Raw genomic sequence first — 22,935 nt, forward strand, 5'->3', positions numbered from 1 at the left:
TTCTGATATACTTAAGATACCTTCTGATAGACTTAAGATACCTTCTGATATACTTAAGATACCTTCTGATAGACTTAAGATACCTTCTGATATACTTGAGATACCTTCTGATAGACTTAAGATACCTTCTGATATACTTAAGATACCTTCTGATATACTTAAGATACCTTCTGATATACTTAAGATACCTTCTGATATACTTGAGATACCTTCTAATATATTTGAGATACCTTCTGATATACTTGAGATACCTTCTGATATACTTGAGAAACCTTCTGATATTCTTGAGATACCTTCTGATATATTTGAGATACCTTCTGATATACTTGAGATACCTTCTAATATATTTGAGATACCTTCTGATATATTTGAGATACCTTCTGATATATTTGAGATACCTTATATTATACTTAAGATACCTTATAATATACTTAAGATACCTTATAATATACTTGAGATACCTTCTGATATACTTGAGATACCTTCTAATATACTTGAGATACCTTCTGATATACTTGAGATACCTTCTAATATACTTAAGATACCTTCTGATATACTTAAGATACCTTCTGATAGACTTAAGATACCTTCTAATATACTTAAGATACCTTCTGATATACTTAAGATACCTTCTGATATACTTAAGATACCTTCTGATATACTTAAGATACCTTCTGATATACTTAAGATACCTTCTGATATACTTAAGATACCTTCTGATATACTTGAGATACCTTCTGATATACTTGAGATACCTTCTGATATACTTGAGAAACCTTCTGATATTCTTGAGATACCTTCTGATATATTTGAGATACCTTCTGATATACTTGAGATACCTTCTAATATATTTGAGATACCTTCTGATATATTTGAGATACCTTCTGATAGACTTAAGATACCTTCTGATATACTTAAGATACCTTCTGATATACTTAAGATACCTTCTGATATACTTAAGATACCTTCTGATATACTTGAGATACCTTCTAATATATTTGAGATACCTTCTGATATACTTGAGATACCTTCTGATATACTTGAGAAACCTTCTGATATTCTTGAGATACCTTCTGATATATTTGAGATACCTTCTGATATACTTGAGATACCTTCTAATATATTTGAGATACCTTCTGATATATTTGAGATACCTTCTGATATATTTGAGATACCTTATATTATACTTAAGATACCTTATAATATACTTAAGATACCTTATAATATACTTGAGATACCTTCTGATATACTTGAGATACCTTCTAATATACTTAAGATACCTTCTGATATACTTGAGATACCTTCTAATATACTTGAGATACCTTCTGATATACTTAAACCATAACTGTCACGAACAACTTTTATTGTATTTACTAGGTAAATCAGACACGCTGATTCCGATTTTGTACTCAAAATAAAGATTAGTTCACTAACCTTCAAAGTCATTTAGGCTTTTTTAAAGCGTTTCAATATCCGTTTCGAAAACAACACAATCGGCATTACAAGCTCCGCCCATAAATATGTGACGAAACCTAGCTTTTTCAGAAACGGAAGTTAGGAAAGTTTAGTCCGATTTAAAATAATAGAGATGGGTGTCTTAAAACCCATTATTGTCTAAATCCAGCCTGTAAAATAATTTCAGTTTTTTATGAAAGGGATATAAACTATTTAAAATTGCTCGCAGCTTGTTACATGACGTTTAAATGGGCTGGACGCCGAGAAAAAGGAGCTCAAAAAGCGCGGTTTTATCACGAGCTAGCGTTGTTATCGCGCTTTTTAAATACGCAATGCTGAATAGCTTATCTATCTTTCAGAAAAAACTGATATTATTTTTAAAGCTGGATTTAGATATTAATAGATTTTAAAACACCCATCTCTATTATTCTAAATCGGTCTAAACATCTTTACGTAACTTCTGTTCCTAAAAAGCTAGGTTACGTCAAGTATTTATGGGCGGAGCTTGTTATGCCGATCGTGTTGTTTTCGAGACCGATATTAAAACGCTATAAAAAATCCTTTATTACTCTGAAAGTTAGTGGCCTAATCTTTATTTTGATTACAAAATCGGAATCAGCATGTCTGATTTACCTAGTAAATACGATAAAAGTTGTTCGTGGCAGTTATGGTTTAAGATACCTTCTGATAGACTTAAGATACCTTCTAATATACTTAAGATACCTTCTGATATACTTAAGATACCTTCTGATATACTTAAGATACCTTCTGATATACTTAAGATACCTTCTGATATACTTAAGATACCTTCTGATAGACTTAAGATACCTTCTGATAGACATAAGATACCTTCTGATATACTTGAGATACCTTCTGATAGACTTAAGATACCTTCTGATATACTTGAGATACCTTCTGATATACTTAAGATACCTTCTGATATTCTTGAGATACCTTCTGATAGACTTGAGATACCTTCTGATATACTTAAGATACCTTCTGATATACTTAAGATACCTTCTGATATACTTGAGATACCTTCTGATATACTTGAGATACCTTCTAATATATTTGAGATACCTTCTGATATACTTGAGATACCTTCTGATAGACTTAAGATACCTTCTGATATACTTAAGATACCTTCTGATAGACTTAAGATACCTTCTAATATACTTAAGATACCTTCTGATATACTTAAGATACCTTCTGATAGACTTAAGATACCTTCTGATATACTTAAGATACCTTCTGATAGACTTAAGATACCTTCTGATATACTTAAGATACCTTCTGATATAATTAGATAGAGATAGATGCCTAGCACCAATCTACTAACAATCATACAAGATTTATCTTACCTATCTAGCCTCACGAACAAACATAAGATAATAAGCTTCTTCCACTCAAATATATCAAGTGAAATTACTTGCATCCACGCTTACCCAAAACTGCTGACAAAACCGATGAAGAATGTTCTTGTTTTAATCCTTGATTTTGCGTCGTATTTAGTATATACAGCGAAAAAAATTATCATCACTAGTAACGGACCAGGAATGTAGTTCAACATTTCCATTTATTAGCGCTAGGACATTACATTCATATACTATTTTCTTTTCTTAAATACTAACAAATAAATAATCGAATATTTTATTTACATTTTTTGGGATAAAAAACAGTCAACCGCACACAATGAAGTAGAGTGTGTTGGGTGTAGCTAGGATCATTGAACTGACTATTGTATTGCAAATCATGGCATCTCTAGTTACCACACACTATAGAAATCATGGCATCTCTAGTTACCACACACTATAGAAATCAGGGCATCTCTAGTTACCACACACTATAGAAATCAGGGCATCTCTAGTTACCACACACTATAGAAATCATGGCATCTCTAGTTACCACACACTATAGAAATCAGGGCATCTCTAGTTACCACACACTATAGAAATCAGGGCATCTCTAGTTACCACACACTATAGAAATCATGGCATCTCTAGTTACCACACACTATAGAAATCAGGGCATCTCTAGTTACCACACACTATAGAAATCATGGCGTCTCTAGTTACCACACACTATAGAAATCAGGGCATCTCTAGTTACCACACACTATAGAAATCAGGGCATCTCTAGTTACCACACACTATAGAAATCATGGCATCTCTAGTTACCACACACTATAGAAATCATGGCATCTCTAGTTACCACACACTATAGAAATCAGGGCATCTCTAGTTACCACACACTATAGAAATCAGGGCATCTCTAGTTACCACACACTATAGAAATCATGGCATCTCTAGTTACCACACACTATAGAAATCAGGGCATCTCTAGTTACCACACACTATAGAAATCATGGTGTCTCTAGTTACCATACACTATAGAAATCAGGGCATCTCTAGTTACCACACACTATAGAAATCAGGGCATCTCTAGTTACCACACACTATAGAAATCATGGCATCTCTAGTTACCACACACTATAGAAATCATGGCATCTCTAGTTACCACACACTATAGAAATCAGGGCATCTCTAGTTACCACACACTATAGAAATCAGGGTATCTCTAGTTACCACACACTATAGAAATCATGGCGTCTCTAGTTACCACACACTATAGAAATCATGGTGTCTCTAGTTACCACACACTATAGAAATCAGGGCATCTCTAGTTACCACACACTATAGAAATCATGGTATCTCTAGTTACCACACACTATAGAAATCATGGCGTCTCTAGTTACCACACACTAAAGAAATCATGGCATCTCTAGTTACCACACACTATAGAAATCAGGGCATCTCTAGTTACCACACACTATAGAAATCATGGCATCTCTAGTTACCACACACTATAGAAATCATGGTGTCTCTAGTTACCACACACTATAGAAATCAGGGCATCTCTAGTTACCACACACTATAGAAATCAGGGCATCTCTAGTTGCCACACACTATAGAAATCATGGCATCTCTAGTTACCACACACTATAGAAATCAGGGCATCTCTAGTTACCACACACTATAGAAAAATTGAGACACATACAGCCTCAGCCAGATCCCGCTCTAATTGCATGACTATTGCTTCATATTCCTTTATTGACTCTCCTAGTCTCAACTTTCCATCAACTTGATCCTTAGCAGCCTGAGTGCGTGGAGTTATCGTACTGTCTACTACATCTATGCAGCCTGAGTCCACCAACTTTGCATCCAGCACACTCTCCTTCATAAAACAAAGAGTCGTGTATTAAACCTGTGGTAAACATTACATGGTTTTCATATTAAAGTAGACCCTAATGGTAGCTGGATACAGAACAGTTGCCAATGAGAGCTCTAAATAGAATGTTTTCAATAATAGTTTCACGTCTGACTCTAATCGAATTGCATTTTTTGTCCGAGCAATCACAACCCAAGCCAACAAAATACTTTTTGTCCAACAGTCTTTGTGACAACAACATTAAAACAATTTACAAGAAATTTCTACTTTGGAGCAGAAGTTGTGTATAAAACTGACTTTGTGAATGCATTCTTTGAGATCGACTGCTGGTTACATGCGAAATTTAAGGAACAAATATGGTACAGCTGTTTAGAAAAATTACACGACATTAATTTATGACCGAGGGATATTCAAATTTTCAGTTCGCGTGAGATTTCCCAGAACTGTTTACCCCTTGCTTACCAATTCCTTCAGATTTTGGATTAAATTTATGAACTCAGTTTTTGTTTTATTATTCGGCTTGAAAACATATGATAAGCATACGCGCTATCTCATTTCATACACGCTATCTCATTTCATACGCGCTATCTCATTTCATACACGCTAACTCATTTCATACGTGCTATCTCACTTCATACGCGCTATCTCATTTCATACGCGCTATCTCATTTCATACACGCTGTCTCATTTCATACGCGCTATCTCATTTCATACGCGTTATCTCATTTCATACGCGCTATCTCATTTCATACGCGCTATCTCATTTCATACGCGCTATCTCATTTCATACGCGCTATCTCATTTCATACGCGCTATCTCATTTCATACGCGCTATCTCATTTCATACGCGTTATCTCATTTCATACGCGCTATCTCATTTCATACGCGCTATCTCATTTCATACGCGCTATCTCATTTCATACGCGCTATCTCATTTCATACGCGCTATCTCATTTCATACGCGCTATCTCATTTCATACGCGCTATCTCATTTCATACACGCTATCTCATTTCATACACGCTGTCTCATTTCATACGCGCTATCTCATTTCATACGCGCTATCTCATTTCATACGCGCTATCTCATTTCATACGCGCTATCTCATTTCATACGCGCTATCTCATTTCATACGCGCTATCTCATTTCATACGCGCTATCTCATTTCATACGCGCTATCTCATTTCATACGCGCTATCTCATTTCATACACGCTATCTCATTTCATACACGCTGTCTCATTTCATACACGCTATCTCATTTCATACGCGCTATCTCATTTCATACGCGCTATCTCATTTCATACGCGCTATCTCATTTCATACACGCTGTCTCATTTCATACGCGTTATCTCATTTCATACGCGCTATCTCATTTCATACGCGCTATCTCATTTCATACGCGCTATCTCATTTCATACGCGCTATCTCATTTCATACGCGCTATCTCATTTCATACGCGTTATCTCATTTCATACGCGCTATCTCATTTCATACGCGCTATCTCATTTCATACGCGCTATCTCATTTCATACGCGCTATCTCATTTCATACGCGCTATCTCATTTCATACGCGCTATCTCATTTCTTACGCGCTATCCCATTTCATACGCGCTATCTCATTTCATACACGCTATCTCATTTCATACACGCTATCTCATTTCATACACGCTATCTCATTTCATACACGCTATCTCATTTCATACACGCTATCTCATTTCATACACGCTATCTCATTTCATACGCGCTATCTCATTTCTGACATTAACTTAATGGTATCTAATAACACGATTAACATATAACATAAAAACTACAATGCTATGCCTCTAAAAATAAACTAACCTACAATTAGATTTTCTGTTCAGACCTCATCATTTCACTCAGACTTTATCAACTATTCTAGTCATAATATTATCAACAATATAATTAATAAAATTGTTCATACATAATTGGTGTGAAAACAAATAAGTACATTAATAAGTTCAATGGAAAGACTGATGATCAAATTTCAAGTCCAAGAAAGTAAGTTCAGGATTAGAAGTCATTATAGAAGTAAGTACAGTATATATAAGGTTGCATTGAATTCTGTGATTCTAGCGAAAAACATACTTGCTCTAGGTGACTAATGGTCTATACAAACCGTGCACATCAGCATAGACACATAAACACTAGAGCAGCTAGTTTATACAATCCAAATTATATTCTCCTTTAAGGAGTTTAAGTTGCTCTAAGAAAAAGTACAAGTTAGACTTGAAAACATATGTTTACCCATAGATATAGTAAACCTTAGATTGGGAATAGCTATCATTACAATGGAGCAAAAGTGAGGCCTATAATTGGCTGTTGTTCTTACATCACGTTATGTCTCAGTGATGTGCATCACAGCATCAGAGCCTTCTATTGAGCAATGAGTTTAGTAGTGAAAGCATGCTTGTCCTACTAGTTTTTAAGTCATAAACGTCACAATAAGACCAAATTCTTAGTGAAATGTCATCAGAGGAGACTACAACACCCCAGGTATGTGAACCCACAATACAAATTTTAAATACTTGGTAAACCTAACCTTTGCACAGGTACTTTATCCTTGGTTCACGTTGCAAGAAACTACTGGAAACCAACCAACTACCAATTCAACTGAACTTACTTGTCTTATCATTTTCTCATAACAACGAACATACCTTTCTATGATTATTCTGAATTGAAAGTGAAGTGAATGAATGCTTAAGACTATCAAAAGGAAGAGTGTCAAGACTGATTACAACAACATATATTACAAACTGGTCTTTCAGCTGATAGGGTTGTAATCTAGCTTGGCATGATTGATCGAATGCCTTTTGTGTCTCATTCCATGTAATGTAATGATATTCATTCTACTACATGTATGTATTGTTAATGTTTAGGCTAAGAAAAGGTCAAGCCGCAGCTGGTGCTGTGCCTATGGATGTTCAAGCAACCTTGAGAAATGCCCAAATCTGGCAATTTATTGCTTTCCAAACGAGAAACGAGCTGAAACCCCGTAATGCTTGGATAAAGGCGGTGCGAAGACAGGATTGGACTCCAACATCAAGCTCTGCATTACGCAGTGAACATGTTGAGAAAGACTGCTACAAGGTTCCACCAGGTATTGGAAGAAAACCAATGCTAAAATCTGATGCAATACCTACAATATTTACAGCTTATCCAACCTACCTTCAGCCAAAAGCTGTGAAAATACTGACACCAACCATAAGAACAGAAAGCCTGCCGAAACGTTGAAGAACATCTCAGACAGCAGCAAACACCATAATACCTGACCCTGAAAATACTACACCTGGCGATACTACTATCCATTATGATGAGCAACCTGCAGCTTCTGACAATCAGGACACACCTACAGCCTCGACAACGAGCTGCCGACGTGGTGGTAGACCTAAACAGCCTGCTGTCACACGTATCTCAATATTTAAAAGAAGAATCAAAACTCTACAGCAGAGAGTCTGTCGATTGGAGCAGAGGAATAGGATTCAAAATAATTTGATCACAATACTGAAAAAGGACAATAAACTTAACAATATAGCGCTTAAATCGGTGGATGGATGTCTAGGAGAATTATTGTCTCATGCACAGTGCATGCCACCAATCTACTCAAAACTATAGGAAATCGCTATATTAAAATCAGAATACACTATGTCGCTTCAAAGCAGGAATCTAGTTCAACCAACCTTAGACAAAAGCTATCTCGTCTAGTTTTTTTCAGTCATGTCTAACGAGTAATTAACACGGTGGTCCAACTTAACTGCTTCTAAATCTCATTTGATTCATTAGTTCGTTATTAGTTTAATTTCTATTTAGTCACTCTTTGTATTATCAATGATATAGAAGCTTCTAAACCATTGGTATTATCCATTATCACGTGTCTAAGATTCTTGCCTTTCTCGTCCAAAGTCAGTTTTATATATTATCAATAAAATATGCAGTCTCACATGCACAAACTATGGAAAAATTGAGCAGTTTTTAGTGCCCAAGTCAATAGGAATTCATACATCAGCTGATTCACTCTACACATAACCACGACGTTGCGTCTAATTATTATAGGCCTCACTTGTTTTGATTATTGCATATCTAGGGCTTACTATATCTATGTGTTTACCATTCATAGCAGGTACAGCATTCCCACCCAAACAACTAACAACTATAAAATACTACTAGATAGACAAACTACTAACTCTGAGAAGGCCAGGAAATACAGCTTGTAAAACTATTAGATTACTAAAACAGTTACCATCCATTTCCAAAAGTTGTCGTTGTGGTCCTGCCATGCGATGAGTGATTCCAGACGCTGGTTATCCGCTTCGAGTAGCCTGAGATTCTTTTTGAGCAGATTGGGGTGTTTGAGCATCATTACTTCTAGAACTGTTAGATGATCCCGAATGACTGAGTCAATACTAACACCTTTAGTCAGGTTGTGTATCTGCATCAAGATAAACATGGCAATACCTTATAGCTGGTGGCTAATTAACCAATAAAGCAAACCTCCTACCAACCCTCTAACCAACCCGTCTACCAACCCTATTACCAACCCTATTACCAACTCTCCTACTAACCCTCCAACCAACCCTCTTACCAACCCTCCTACCAACCAGCAGATGACTATTTCTGCAAAACAGGAACTAAATGTTTTTTCAAGTATTAACCATTATTTTACCACTTTCAAAAACGTAAATCGCTTTCTAAACGTCCACAATTACATTATATGCACGTACATGTCCTTCTATATGTGGCACACTTGTATAGTATACGGGATATACATGCAGGTACATGTTCTTCTATATGTGGCACACTTGTATAGTATACGGGATATACATGCAGGTACATGTCCTTCTATATGTGGCACACTTGTATAGTATACGGGATATACATGCAGGTACATGTTCTTCTATATGTGGCACACTCATATAGTATACGGGATATACATGCAGGTACATGTTCTTCTATATGTGGCACACTTGTATAGTATACGGGATATACATGCACGTACATGTCCTTCTATACGTGGCACACTTGTATAGTATACGGGATATACATGCACGTACATGTTCTTCTATATGTGGCACACTTGTATAGTATACGGGATATACATGCACGTACATGTCCTTCTATATGTGGCACACTTGTATAGTATACGGGATATACATGCAGGTACATACATGTCCTTCTATATGTGGCACACTTGTATAGTATACGGGATATACATGCACGTACATGTCCTTCTATATGTGGCACACTTGTATAGTATACCGGATATACATGCACGTACATGTCCTTCTATATGTGGCACACTTGTATAGTATACGGGATATACATGCACGTACATGTCCTTCTATATGTGGCACACTTGTATAGTATACGGGATATACATGCACGTACATGTCCTTCTATATGTGGCACACTTGTATAGTATACGGGATATACATGCAGGTACATACATGTCCTTCTATATGTGGCACACTTGTATAGTATACGGGATATACATGCACGTACATGTCCTTCTATATGTGGCACACTTGTATAGTATACCGGATATACATGCAGGTACATGTCCTTCTATATGTGGCACACTTGTATAGTATACGGGATATACATGCACGTACATGTCCTTCTATATGTGGCACACTTGTATAGTATACGGGATATACATGCACGTACATGTCCTTCTATATGTGGCACACTTGTATAGTATACGGGATATACATGCACGTACATGTCCTTCTATATGTGGCACACTTGTATAGTATACGGGATATACATGCACGTACATGTCCTTCTATATGTGGCACACTTGTATAGTATACGGGATATACATGCACGTACATGTCCTTCTATATGTGGCACACTTGTATAGTACCCTAGGACACTTATGTATTCGCGGCATCTAACTTTCGCATTTTCGCGGCAATATCCTCTCGCGAAAATTTCATGAGCGAAACTAAACTATCATAACGAACGAGCGAAAACGCGAAATTAAATGGCTTTCTTCATTGATATTCACAATAAAATCGTCATATTAGAAACACAGGCAATTTTCGTGTGTGGTTGGATCATAGAGTTATCTCCCCCTAGAGTGATAACTGTGCCTTCAACAACACGAGCGTTTCCGGTGCCAACAAGGAGCGTTTAGGCCACGCCCCTTTTTTGTGCTAGTCAGTCGTAGTGATTGACAGAACAATAACATCAGCCATGAGAATGATCATGAATTTCCACAATTAAGATAGTAATTATTGCTCATAATAAAGAAATGATGATTATAGCTTATTACTCTAATATATGCTTTTTATTTAAAGCAATTCAATACCTACATGCCTTGCAAAGGCACTGAATAGATAGTGTTAAGTAAGTGAGTTAATGCAATCAGATACTTCAATGATATACAGCCCCCACACATGGGGGGCTGTATATCATTGGTTACTCATAGATAAGATTGATAGTCATACTGGGGTTGTATTACATTGGTGGGATGGGAAGCTAATCGACTGCCATCAACTGAAAGTATTGACATTGTATGGTGATAGAGTGATTCGATGACACCACAGTTCACAAACAGCCCTTGCATGTAATATTAGATTTCAATACATATCAATCAAATACATAGACTAGCTTGAAGCTAAGATGTCCACTAGTTAGTGGACACCTTTGCTTGATGTAAGCAAGCAAAAAGTTTGAAAGTTAGATTGGCAAATGTTGTTATATGTTAGATAAAAATAAATTATACTTAATTATACTAAATTATAAGTATTTAAAAATAAAATAGACTTTTTATTACCTTATTTATTAAATAATTTTTTATTGTAATCATAGCTAAACAGATTATAGTTCGCCATTACTTGCTAATTATTTCACATTTACATTTAAACACATTTGGAGTTTCATTTTTCTTCCTAATTCATTTCAACAAAAAACTTCTTTCGTGATATGAAATTTAAAAGTTGTAGTTGTTTGAAAAAGCTTGAAAACATTTACAGTGGTTTTTATTTTCTCTCTTCTCTTTATTTATTTCAATTACACAAAACACTTCTCATAATATGTAGTTTGAAAGTTAAAGTGGCAAATGCTGTTATATGTTAAATAAAAATAAATTGTACTTAATTATACTAAATTATAATTATATAAAAATAAAATAGACTTTTTTATTCCCTTATTTATTAAATAATTTTTCATTGTAATCATAGCTAAACAGAGTATATTTAGCCATTACTTGCTAATTATTTTACATTTAAACACATTTACAGTTTTATTTTTTTTCCTAATTTATTTCAACAAAGCGCTTCTTTCATGATATGAAATTTAAAAATTGTAGTTGTTTGAAAAAGCTTGAAAACCTTTACAGTTGTTTGTTTTCCTCTTAATTCATTTGAACTGCTTAAAAATATTTTCTCATGACATGAAGTTTAAACGTTAGAATGGTAAATGTTATATAAAAATAAATTTTCTGTCCAAAGACTTTTTATTACTCAGGCAACTCGAGTAGTACAGCTCATAGTTGATGGCAGTCGATTAGCTTCCCACCACACTAATTTAATACAACCCCAGTATAACTATCTATCTTATCTATGAGTAACTGATTGCATTAACTCACTTACTTAACACTATCTATTCAGTGCCTTTGCAAGTCAAGTAGGTATCAGGGATTACGTGTATGTCACAATTTCCATTCCCATAATTCATTTCCATATTATTTCCATTTCCATAACATTTCCCTACTTCATTTCCATAACATTTCCCTACTTCATTTCCATATTATTTCCATTTCCATAACATTTCCATAATTCATTTCCATTTCCATAATTCATTTCCATATTATTTCCATTTCCATAACATTTCCATAATTCATTTCCATATTATTTCCATTTCCATAACATTTCTATAATTCATTTCCATATTATTTCCATTTCTATAACATTTCCATAATTCATTTCCATATTATTTCCATTTCCATAACATTTCTATAATTCATTTCCATATTATTTCCATTTCTATAACATTTCCATAATTCATTTCCATATTATTTCCATTTCCATAACATTTCCATATTATTTCATTTCCATAACATTTCCCTACTTCATTTCCATATTATTTCCATTTCCATGACATTTCCCTACTTCATTTCCATATTATTTCCATTTCATAGCATTTTCATAATTCATTTCCATATTATTTCTATTTCCATACCATTTCCATATTTCTAAAATAAAATTTCCATATCTATTTCCCTAAAATTAGGGAAATATTTATGTTTATGGAAAGTAAACATTTCCATAATATGTTTAGCGATCCCTGGTAGGTATTGAATTGCTTTAAAAAATAAGAATAAATTAGAGTAATAAACTATAATCATCATTTTTTTAATATGAGCATTAATTACTATCTTAACTGGAAATTCATGATCCTTGTTTAACCCTTCTCATGGCTGTTGTTATTGATCTAGTCAATCACTACGACTGACTAGCACAAAAAAGGGGCGTGGCCTAAACGCTCCTTGTTGGCACCGGAAACCCTCGTGTAGTTATCACTCTAGGGGAAGATAACTCTATGGGTTGGATCATTGGGCAATTTTTGCTAAACTCATTATAGCTAATACCCCCACTGAGCAGCATGGCAAAACGAATTAAGATAATAAGTTTTTTTTGGAAAAGCCTAGACAAATGAGGACGATGATGATATTAGTTTAGTCATTGAATTTGTAATTGATGAGGATGACAGTCTGGTAGGGAAAGTCATAAAATTGAATAATAATTATTGTGGTGATGAATTTTATTCCCAACCAAACAAGAGCAATAACAACCCGGAGCCATGGCCACCGCGGCACCGCGTGCTATAAATACTTGAAATCTAATATTGGTACCACATCAGTCACTGCGGCAGGGACCTTGACGTCATTGATAGTCCAGGAGACAAATGGCAGCAAGCGATCAAATTGCATTATTGATCTCGCCTACACATTTCTACCTGCGGTTCACAAATACAAACTACCGTACTTTTCGGACTATTAGGCGCTACTTTTTTCTGATGATTTGAGCCATGCGGCATATATAAGGGTGCGGCTAATCTGTGGCTTTTTCTTTCACCGCTAGGGTGCACTAACGGGAATCTCCAATTAGTGCGCTTCTAGCAGTGAAAAAAAAACGAAACAATGCCTCACGGTACTGTCCCGTTAGGCACTAAGTTAAAAAGCGTCGGATAATACGAAACTGTGCCGTTATGCACTGTTCCGTTTTAAATGGCAAAGTTGCTGCCACGTTAAAAGCATAGTCCTTAGTTCTGCGGCCTATACTAAGGTGCGGCTTATGTATTGTTTTATTATCGTTTTTTGGAAAATAAAGCAGATGCAGCTTATATAGAGGTGCGTTTTATAGTCCGAAAAGTACGGTAGTCCCAAATTGAAAAATATTTCGTACCAGTGAACTGGACCTGAGGAATCTAATGATGTTTGTTCCAATGCATTTATTTTCACATCACTATATTTTCGCACTCAACAGAGCTGCGAAATTAAGTTGCAGCGAAATTTTACTCTGTATGCTACTCACGAAACTAAATACTAGCGAAATATAAGTGTCCTAGGGTATACGGGATATACATGCATGTACATGTCCTTCTATATGTGGCACACTTGTATAGTATACGGGATATACATGCACATACATGTCCTTCTATATGTGGCACACTTGTATAGTATACGGGATATACATGTACAATACTGAAATTTAATAAGATTAACATAAACTGAAATCATGACTGAGATAAGAATCAAAAAGGCAATGGCAATCCTAAATATTCTTGAACCAATCAGCATCAGAATAGCAAATAGCAAAACGATGGAAATCGCTCATCGGCGAGCCACCCTATACGAAAGAAATATGGCTAAATTCCACTAATTAGCTAAAAACCGATTTCAAGCTATTTGTATTACAGATTCTATTTTATAGCTGACATCAACCTGCTTATTGCTAGAGGCTGTCATATCATTAGACTGTAGGTTCTGCCAACACTGACAGTGTATTGGAGAGAATCCCTTGGAGCCACATAGTGACAATAAAATACACTGTACTGCTGTACAGTGTACTGCTGTACAGTGTACTGCTGTACAGTGTACTGCTGTACACCGTAATGATGTACAGTGTACACAATCTTCAGTTCAGCTACTTCAAAACCAAAATGACGAGTGAAAGGAAAGTGAAGAAACTCAAATAGTGTAAAACTCATGATACAGCAGAGCGGCAATGTAGGAGGGGATTACTCTACACTAATCATGAGTTTTTGCATTCTAGGAGACATTCTAAAAACCATAAACCGGTTCATAAACCGGTTGTTTCAGAATGTTTTAGAACCTAAATTGTATATATAAACGTAATAATGGAATATGGGATCCTTATCTTATGAATAGCCTTACCAATAAGCTACATTATACTGAGTCTGAATGTTCTTATCAACAGTAAAGATATGAAGCTCTGACTGCTAGTATAACAACAGCATACTAACCACTAGCAAATATTGGCTCACAAGTGATAGCTAATAGTTTGGCCGATAAAATGACCTACTCTGTGTGTTAGTTTTTCCTTTTGAGCTTCAAGAGTGCTGATGTTGCGTAGACTAAGCTGCAGCTTCCTGTTTAACCAAATAAGGTAGGCGACCTTGTCACATTTCTCTCCATTGCTGTTCATAGCACTGCCAGCCTTGCGACGCTAAATTATAAGCAAAGAGCTTATTTATTTTTTTGCTTATTATAAGTGAATAAAGAAATATAGAGACATGAGAAAGGATGTGTCATGGACACTACCCGCTGTCTGTCTGTTTTAGTAAAAACTCCAACTTATAGCTTAGTTTTTAACTACAAAAAGTAGAGAAGTCGCAAGTAGGGCTATGTTCACTGATGTTCCCTAATGTCATTTGTAATATTGGAAAAACCATATTTGAAGTGATTTAAATTTCATTTGATTTGTGTGGGCAAATGTACAGTCGGCACTCATTGAAACAAACTCTGTTAGTCCAGATATCAAATAAAGAGCAGATTTTGGCATAGCAGCTGCAATCAATGCGCAGTCATATTCAAACAATTGATAATCGAATTATAATGATTTTCAGTGAAATTTATTAAAAGTAAAAAATACTTGTCTATCGGAGTCGCTTATACGAAGCACTTGCAATCGCTGAATACACTTTTATTCATAAAAATGTATTTTTATTCATATCATCTGTATGTTATTCAAACTTCCTGATGGTGAAATATAATCTTACATGATTTATAAATGTTAGAAATCCACAAAGTATGTCTGAATCAGTTTGAAACAGCAACTTATTTTATGGTAACTAAACAAATGGTTGCAACACAACGAAATTCCCACAACTAATTTTCCCGTTACAGATGTTGTCTATCCTTCATTAATTTTATCGGAAATTTCAATCGCTTATTAATTTTGTAGATATCTCTATTCACCTAAAGTTTGCAACTGCTCACACGCTAGTGCTCTGTGTTTAGAGTAAACATTTCCATGATAAACATAATCCAGACTTTTATTTTCCAAAATGTTTTGATGAGGCCATCTAGAGGCAAGTTTAACATTCAATTTAATTTTTTTGTATTTAAGCTGTAATTTTTTCACAGGCTAAATATTTTAACTCTTCAAAGTCGGCAAGCTGCTTCCAGCAGCTTTCTGACATTGCGCTGTTCATTTGCTTGTTGCATGGCAACCACTAACAGTAGCCAAATAATTTGTAGCTGTGCTCTCCACGGAATTCTCTACAAGATACAACCAATTTGAAATCCTATATCGCCAATAAGTCGTTCTATATCTTTCCATAATGGGTAATAAAAAATGAAGGCTAAATTGCCAAAGCCAAGTATCTGGTTTAATTTTTGTCATTGTTATGAAACGAGTAACACAATCAACATGAATTTCGTCAAGTGAAATCTTCATGAGTTTCCGATTCTGCTTCAACCAATCAAAAGCATTTTAACAAAGTTTTTCATCAACCGATCTGACTGGATAGTTACGCTTACCCAATTTTCAATTTTTTACAGGCGTGTTTGATTTTGGAAGTTTCTGAGTAAGTATTGGGTCGAGAAACAAATTGTTTTCTGTCTTGTACAGAAGATTGTTCTAGAACATAGACTTAGTTTCAACTGGAAAAATTTGTTGTGCATCTGACTATATATTTTTTTGTTCCCAATTTCCATTGAGGTAATATTACCGTTCCTTCTAGCATGTCTAAACATGTCCTCTGTATTGCAAAATAATAAAGCTACTATGATGATAAGGATTCAGTACTCACTATCATAGACATAGCCAACATGAGAGGTCACACAATATGTGTAACAATATTTTTCTGTTTTTATTACCAATAATCCCCTGCATTTTAAGGGCGATTTAAAAATTATTTCGCTAAATCTTTTTCCCCACTTTTATGAAATAAAAGAATTTTACAAATCTAGATATTCTATTTATCATTAAAAAGAAAATACTGTGCTGAACCAGATACAATTTTCAGATTGAATTTATACCAATTACTTCTCAAGTTATGACAGATTATACAGTATATGGCCATGTTAAATTTTGAAAAAATTAATTTCGACTTTAAAGAGTTAATGTAGACACAGTATAGGACAGTGCCCAGTATAGGACAGTGCACAGTATAGAGCAGTGCACAGTATAGGACAGTGCACAGTATAGAACAGTGCACAGTATAGGACAGTGCACAGCATAGGACAGTGCACAGCATAGGACAGTGCACAGTATAGGACAGTGCACAGTATAGAACAGTGCACAGTATAGGACAGTGCACAGTATAGAACAGTGCACAGTATAGGACAGTGCTCAGTATAGGACAGTGCACAGCATAGGACAGTGCACAGCATAGGACAGTGCACAGTATAGAACAGTGCACAGTATAGAACAGTGCACAGTATAGGACAGTGCACAGCATAGGACAGTGCACAGTATAGGACAGTGCACAGTATAGGACAGTGCACAGCATAGGACAGTGCACAGCATAGGACAGTGCACAGTATAGGACAGTGCACAGTATAGGACAGTGCACAGTATAGAACAGTGCACAGTATAGGACAGTGCACAGTATAGAACAGTGCACAGTATAGGACAGTGCACAGTATAGGACAGTGCACAATATATAGTTTAATGTGTATAGACCTTACATGTGATTTTTTCCTGTGCATATCTACTGTATATTCTTATTTATGCATTATTATTCTTTTTCTATATATAAAGCTAAGTGTTTGTTGGTTGGTTTGTTGTATGTCCAGTTATAGCGATAAAGTTATGGGAATGAATATGGAATAATGGTTTGGTCAGTACTAGCACATTTGAAGATCATGATGGTATGAGAGATCATGACGCGTAACAGTTGTAAGTACAATCATTCCAAGCAGTGGCAAGCTGGCCGCATGGTTTAATGGTAGGGCGCTAGGCTTAATATCCGTGCATCCAAATGTAAGTTTTTTTAATGCAGGAGGATAGACACAGCTCTTACTATAGTAAAGACGAGAAAACAATACATGCCTAGATTTCCCCAAAATGTTATAAATATTGAGTATGAATAGCATTAACTTAATTAAACTTATAGCACATACAGAAATAAAAAACACCTTCATTTACTAGTTAGAGTGGTAAATGTTGTATATGTTGAATTAAAATAATTTTTTGGTGAAAAACTTTTTTATTACCCGTGTAACGCAGGAAATTCACCTAGTAGACCTATATATAGGCATACCAGTTAACCGGGACAATTGGCTAAACTGGACAACACAACTTTATTGGTCTGTTTTAATGAGGGTCGACTGTAATTCGATTTGACTTGGACAAATTTGAAAGTGATTTGGGATTGGATTTAAAAATAAATAATTGGATTTATGATTTGGTAAATATAACAAGCATATTCACTAAAAAAAACTAGTTCCCATTTACCTTTGTTAATGGAGAATCTATGGACTTTTTAGCACTATTATTGTAGATTAGCATTGCAGTAAGTCTGGATGACTTACCAGGGTAAGTCGCTTGTTATAAAGCGATACGATCCAGTGGTGAGCTTCACAAAACATTGCTGTCACACCGTCATTGTTAGGAATTGAAAATTTAAAAACATTAAACATTATAGACGACACATACGCGTTACAAAGGTGTTGGTCCACTACAAAAAAGGCACATAACTGCGCTCCCCCTAATAGCAGAGAATTTACATAACTTACTGGAGATGTTAGACCATCGAGGTCACCCTCAACAGACAAGCCATCTAAGAAGGTGCAGCATTGCTCCATGAATATCTCAACTAGACCTGATCTGCACATCAACCACCCGAATGCCAATAGCAACTCTCGACTTCCCTCCGACATGTCATTTGGTAATTCGTGAAAACTGCGTGACACGAAACCGCGCATCTTCATCTCAGTTTTCACGTACATACAAACTTCCGCTAAAATCGTATATCAATGATACCAGTTATACACCTTGACATTCTTCACTTATAACATCTATGTATTTGTATACTACTGCACTTTCAACTGTAATAGACATACTCGAGAAGACGGAAAATAGTTTCAGAAATTCCATTCAGTTTGAGGTACGAAGTTTAGTTGCTGCATTAGGCATATTTATTTACTAAAAACACTGCTTTTAGGTGACATGAAAAAATTGTGTGAAATTACTAAAGCATGGTGGTACCTCGCAGAGGCTGCCCAGTGCAATCTCTGATCAGGGTGGTCCTAAGAAGGAAAGCAATATTTCACGGTCAACTTTCACGGGTCTCAATTACAAAACAAAGTCATAACACCAAATGGTAACAGTAAAGCCTGGTTTCCATATGACAGCGCAATGATCGTGCGCGGCCCAGTGATTGTGCGCAATGCATTTCTTGGGCAGCGATGCAGTGTTTCCATATCGCGCGTAGGCGTCATGCTTGCATTGGACAGGGTGGATAATTTCCTTACTGTTTCGTAGGAGAGACATATTTCTTCGAAAAAACAGCCCTCTGTTGCGAAATTGCGCTGTCATATGAAAACCAGGCTTACTCTCTTGTATGTGAGACCGATTTCTTCGGAGCCACAGCCCTCCGCTTGTATTGTGGTATAGGTTGAAAAGGTCTAGCAGTATATTGTGAGATACTTCATCGCGCGCACCCATCGCCAAGATCCATTCTGTTGGATCCTTGCGATCAGCGTACGCGCGTCGCGCGATCGTCGTGCGCTGACGTTTCCATATCACAGCTGGCCTACGCACGACGTCGTGCGCCTTGTTGCGCACCTTGTGCTGTCATATGGAAACCAGGCTGAAGATACCCTGCGTGTAGCATGAAGTTAGTAAAATATTTAGCAAAAATTTTAAAAAGTTCAACTAAACAATAAAAATAAATATCAAAGCAATGTTATGAAAAAGTTTCAGATTGACTGATTTCAGTCAATACATAATTTTGGAAGTGAAATAAAGCACACAGTTGTGGCGGATGCACATTACAGCAATCCTTATCACAGTTTCAGGTGGATTAGTAACAAAAGCAAGTTAGTAACTAAGAACACAGATCCAATCTCCTTTTAAAAAGATGATCTAACACCACTCAATGACTCAACTATGGTATAATTTATAAAAAAAAAACTGTTGACAAATAGAATTGTAGTAAAAGTGTAGAAATCTAATAAAAGGTTTGATGAGTATTCAATTCGCACATTAGAGTGATTAACAGCTGTTGTGAAATTCACTAGCACACACCTCTACATAACTATTAAGTCATGGTATGTAATATACTAGCACACACCTCTACATAACTATTAAGTCTTGGTATGTAATATACTAGCACACACCTCTACATAACTATTAAGTCTTGGTATGTAATATACTAGCACACACCTCTACACAACTATTAAGTCTTGGTATGTAATATACTAGCACACACCTCTACATAACTATTAAGTCTTGGTATGTAATATACTAGCACACACCTCTACACAACTATTAAGTCTTGGTATGTAATATACTAGCGCACACCTCTACACAACTATTAAGTCTTGGTATGTAATATACTAGCACACACCTCTACACAACTATTAAGTCTTGGTATGTAATATACTAGCACACACCTCTACACAACTATTAAGTCTTGGTATGTAATATACTAGCACACATCTTTACATAACTATTAAGTCTTGGTATGTAATATACTAGCACACACCTCTACACAACTATTAAGTCTTGGTATGTAATATACTAGCACACACTTCTACATTACTATTAAGTCTTGGTATGTAATATACTAGCACACACCTCTACATAACTATTAAGTCTTGGTATGTAATATACTAGCACACACCTCTGCATAACTATTAAGTCTTGGTATGTAATATACTAGCACACACCTCTACACAACTATTAAGTCTTGGTATGTAATATACTAGCACACACCTCTACACAACTATTAAGTCTTGGTATGTAATATACTAGCACACATCTTTACATAACTATTAAGTCTTGGTATGTAATATACTAGCACACACCTCTACACAACTATTAAGTCTTGGTATGTAATATACTAGCACACACCTTTACATAACTATTAAGTCTTGGTATGTAATATACTAGCACACACCTCTACACAACTATTAAGTCTTGGTATGTAATATACTAGCACACACCTCTACACAACTATTAAGTCTTGGTATGTAATATACTAGCACACACCTCTACATAACTATTAAGTCTTGGTATGTAATATACTAGCACACACCTCTACACAACTATTAAGTCTTGGTATGTAATATACTAGCACACACCTCTACACAACTATTAAGTCTTGGTATGTAATATACTAGCACACACCTCTACATAACTATTAAGTCTTGGTATGTAATATACTAGCACACACCTCTACACAACTATTAAGTCTTGGTATGTAATATACTAGCACACACTTCTACACAACTATTAAGTCTTGGTATGTAATATACTAGCACACACCTCTACACAACTATTAAGTCTTGGTATGTAATATACTAGCACACACCTCTACACAACTATTAAGTCTTGGTATGTAATATACTAGCACACACCTCTACATAACTATTAAGTCTTGGTATGTAATATACTAGCACACACCTCTACACAACTATTAAGTCTTGGTATGTAATATACTAGCGCACACCTCTACACAACTATTAAGTCTTGGTATGTAATATACTAGCACACACCTCTACACAACTATTAAGTCTTGGTATGTAATATACTAGCACACACCTCTACACAACTATTAAGTCTTGGTATGTAATATACTAGCACACACCTCTACACAACTATTAAGTCTTGGTATGTAATATACTAGCACACACTTCTACATTACTATTAAGTCTTGGTATGTAATATACTAGCACACACCTCTACACAACTATTAAGTCTTGGTATGTAATATACTAGCACACACCTCTACACAACTATTAAGTCTTGGTATGTAATATACTAGCACACACCTCTACACAACTATTAAGTCTTGGTATGTAATATACTAGCACACACCTCTACACAACTATTAAGTCTTGGTATGTAACATGTAAAATACAAGTCTTATAACAGTGCTGGTCCAGCCATTAATAAAACAAGGATGATACAAAAGCTATAGATAAACGTAAAACATTCAGGGAGAGCCTATCACAAAGTGATACCTTGACTGAGCTCTGAATAGGCTCGTATTGTGATATCTTCAATCTTGCGGTGCTTGAGGTAATAGATGACTTCAAATAACAACTTCCACATTGAATTCGTCTGAAAAATTTTGAGCACTACACTAAAAACTAAGAAAATCATTGCAATGGCACCTAAATATTATGTCAAACAAAATGGTATCTCTATAAATCAACTACTCTTGCTAATTTCATAAACTTACTGCCTCTGGTTTGTCAAACTTTGCTTGTCGAAACACTTCTGATTTGATCTTGGACATTCCATTGTATCGGAGAACTCTTGTGAGCAACTCTATAGTTTCTTTGATTTGCGCCATTTTCTGTTGCATACATAAAAGGTGCGAAAAAAAACTATTTCGAATCCTTAAATGAGCCATGGTCAAAATTCACAATAAAAAACTTTTCCAATAAACCGCCGATGAGTACAATGGTCAGATATTTGGAAATAGGTTGCATGAGACATGAAAGAAAGCTATCTAATTGAAAGAGTGACAAAGCAAGAGAGTATAAAATGTCATATACTAGAAATGGAGTGACTCAGGCATCACATGG

General features: G+C 35.6%; 1 protein-coding gene across 1 annotated transcript in view; it reads right to left on the minus strand.

Annotated features, from left to right (window-relative positions):
• The window catches only part of LOC137405479 (tubulin epsilon and delta complex protein 1-like), a 37,278-nt gene extending 14,578 nt beyond the window's left edge, over window positions 1-22,700 (minus strand). Inside the window, exons 1-6 of the mRNA XM_068091756.1 lie at window positions 22,587-22,700; window positions 22,366-22,465; window positions 18,913-19,136; window positions 15,251-15,394; window positions 8,941-9,129; window positions 4,513-4,689 (exon numbers count right to left, since the gene is read on the minus strand). Of these exons, the coding sequence (XP_067947857.1) occupies window positions 4,513-4,689; window positions 8,941-9,129; window positions 15,251-15,394; window positions 18,913-19,136; window positions 22,366-22,465; window positions 22,587-22,700 (948 nt within the window). The remainder of the gene's footprint in view (window positions 1-4,512; window positions 4,690-8,940; window positions 9,130-15,250; window positions 15,395-18,912; window positions 19,137-22,365; window positions 22,466-22,586) is intronic.
• Between the last annotated feature and the right edge of the window lie 235 nt (window positions 22,701-22,935).

The sequence above is a fragment of the Watersipora subatra genome, chromosome 9 (assembly GCF_963576615.1).
Source record: "Watersipora subatra chromosome 9, tzWatSuba1.1, whole genome shotgun sequence".
Taxonomy (NCBI): domain Eukaryota; kingdom Metazoa; phylum Bryozoa; class Gymnolaemata; order Cheilostomatida; family Watersiporidae; genus Watersipora; species Watersipora subatra.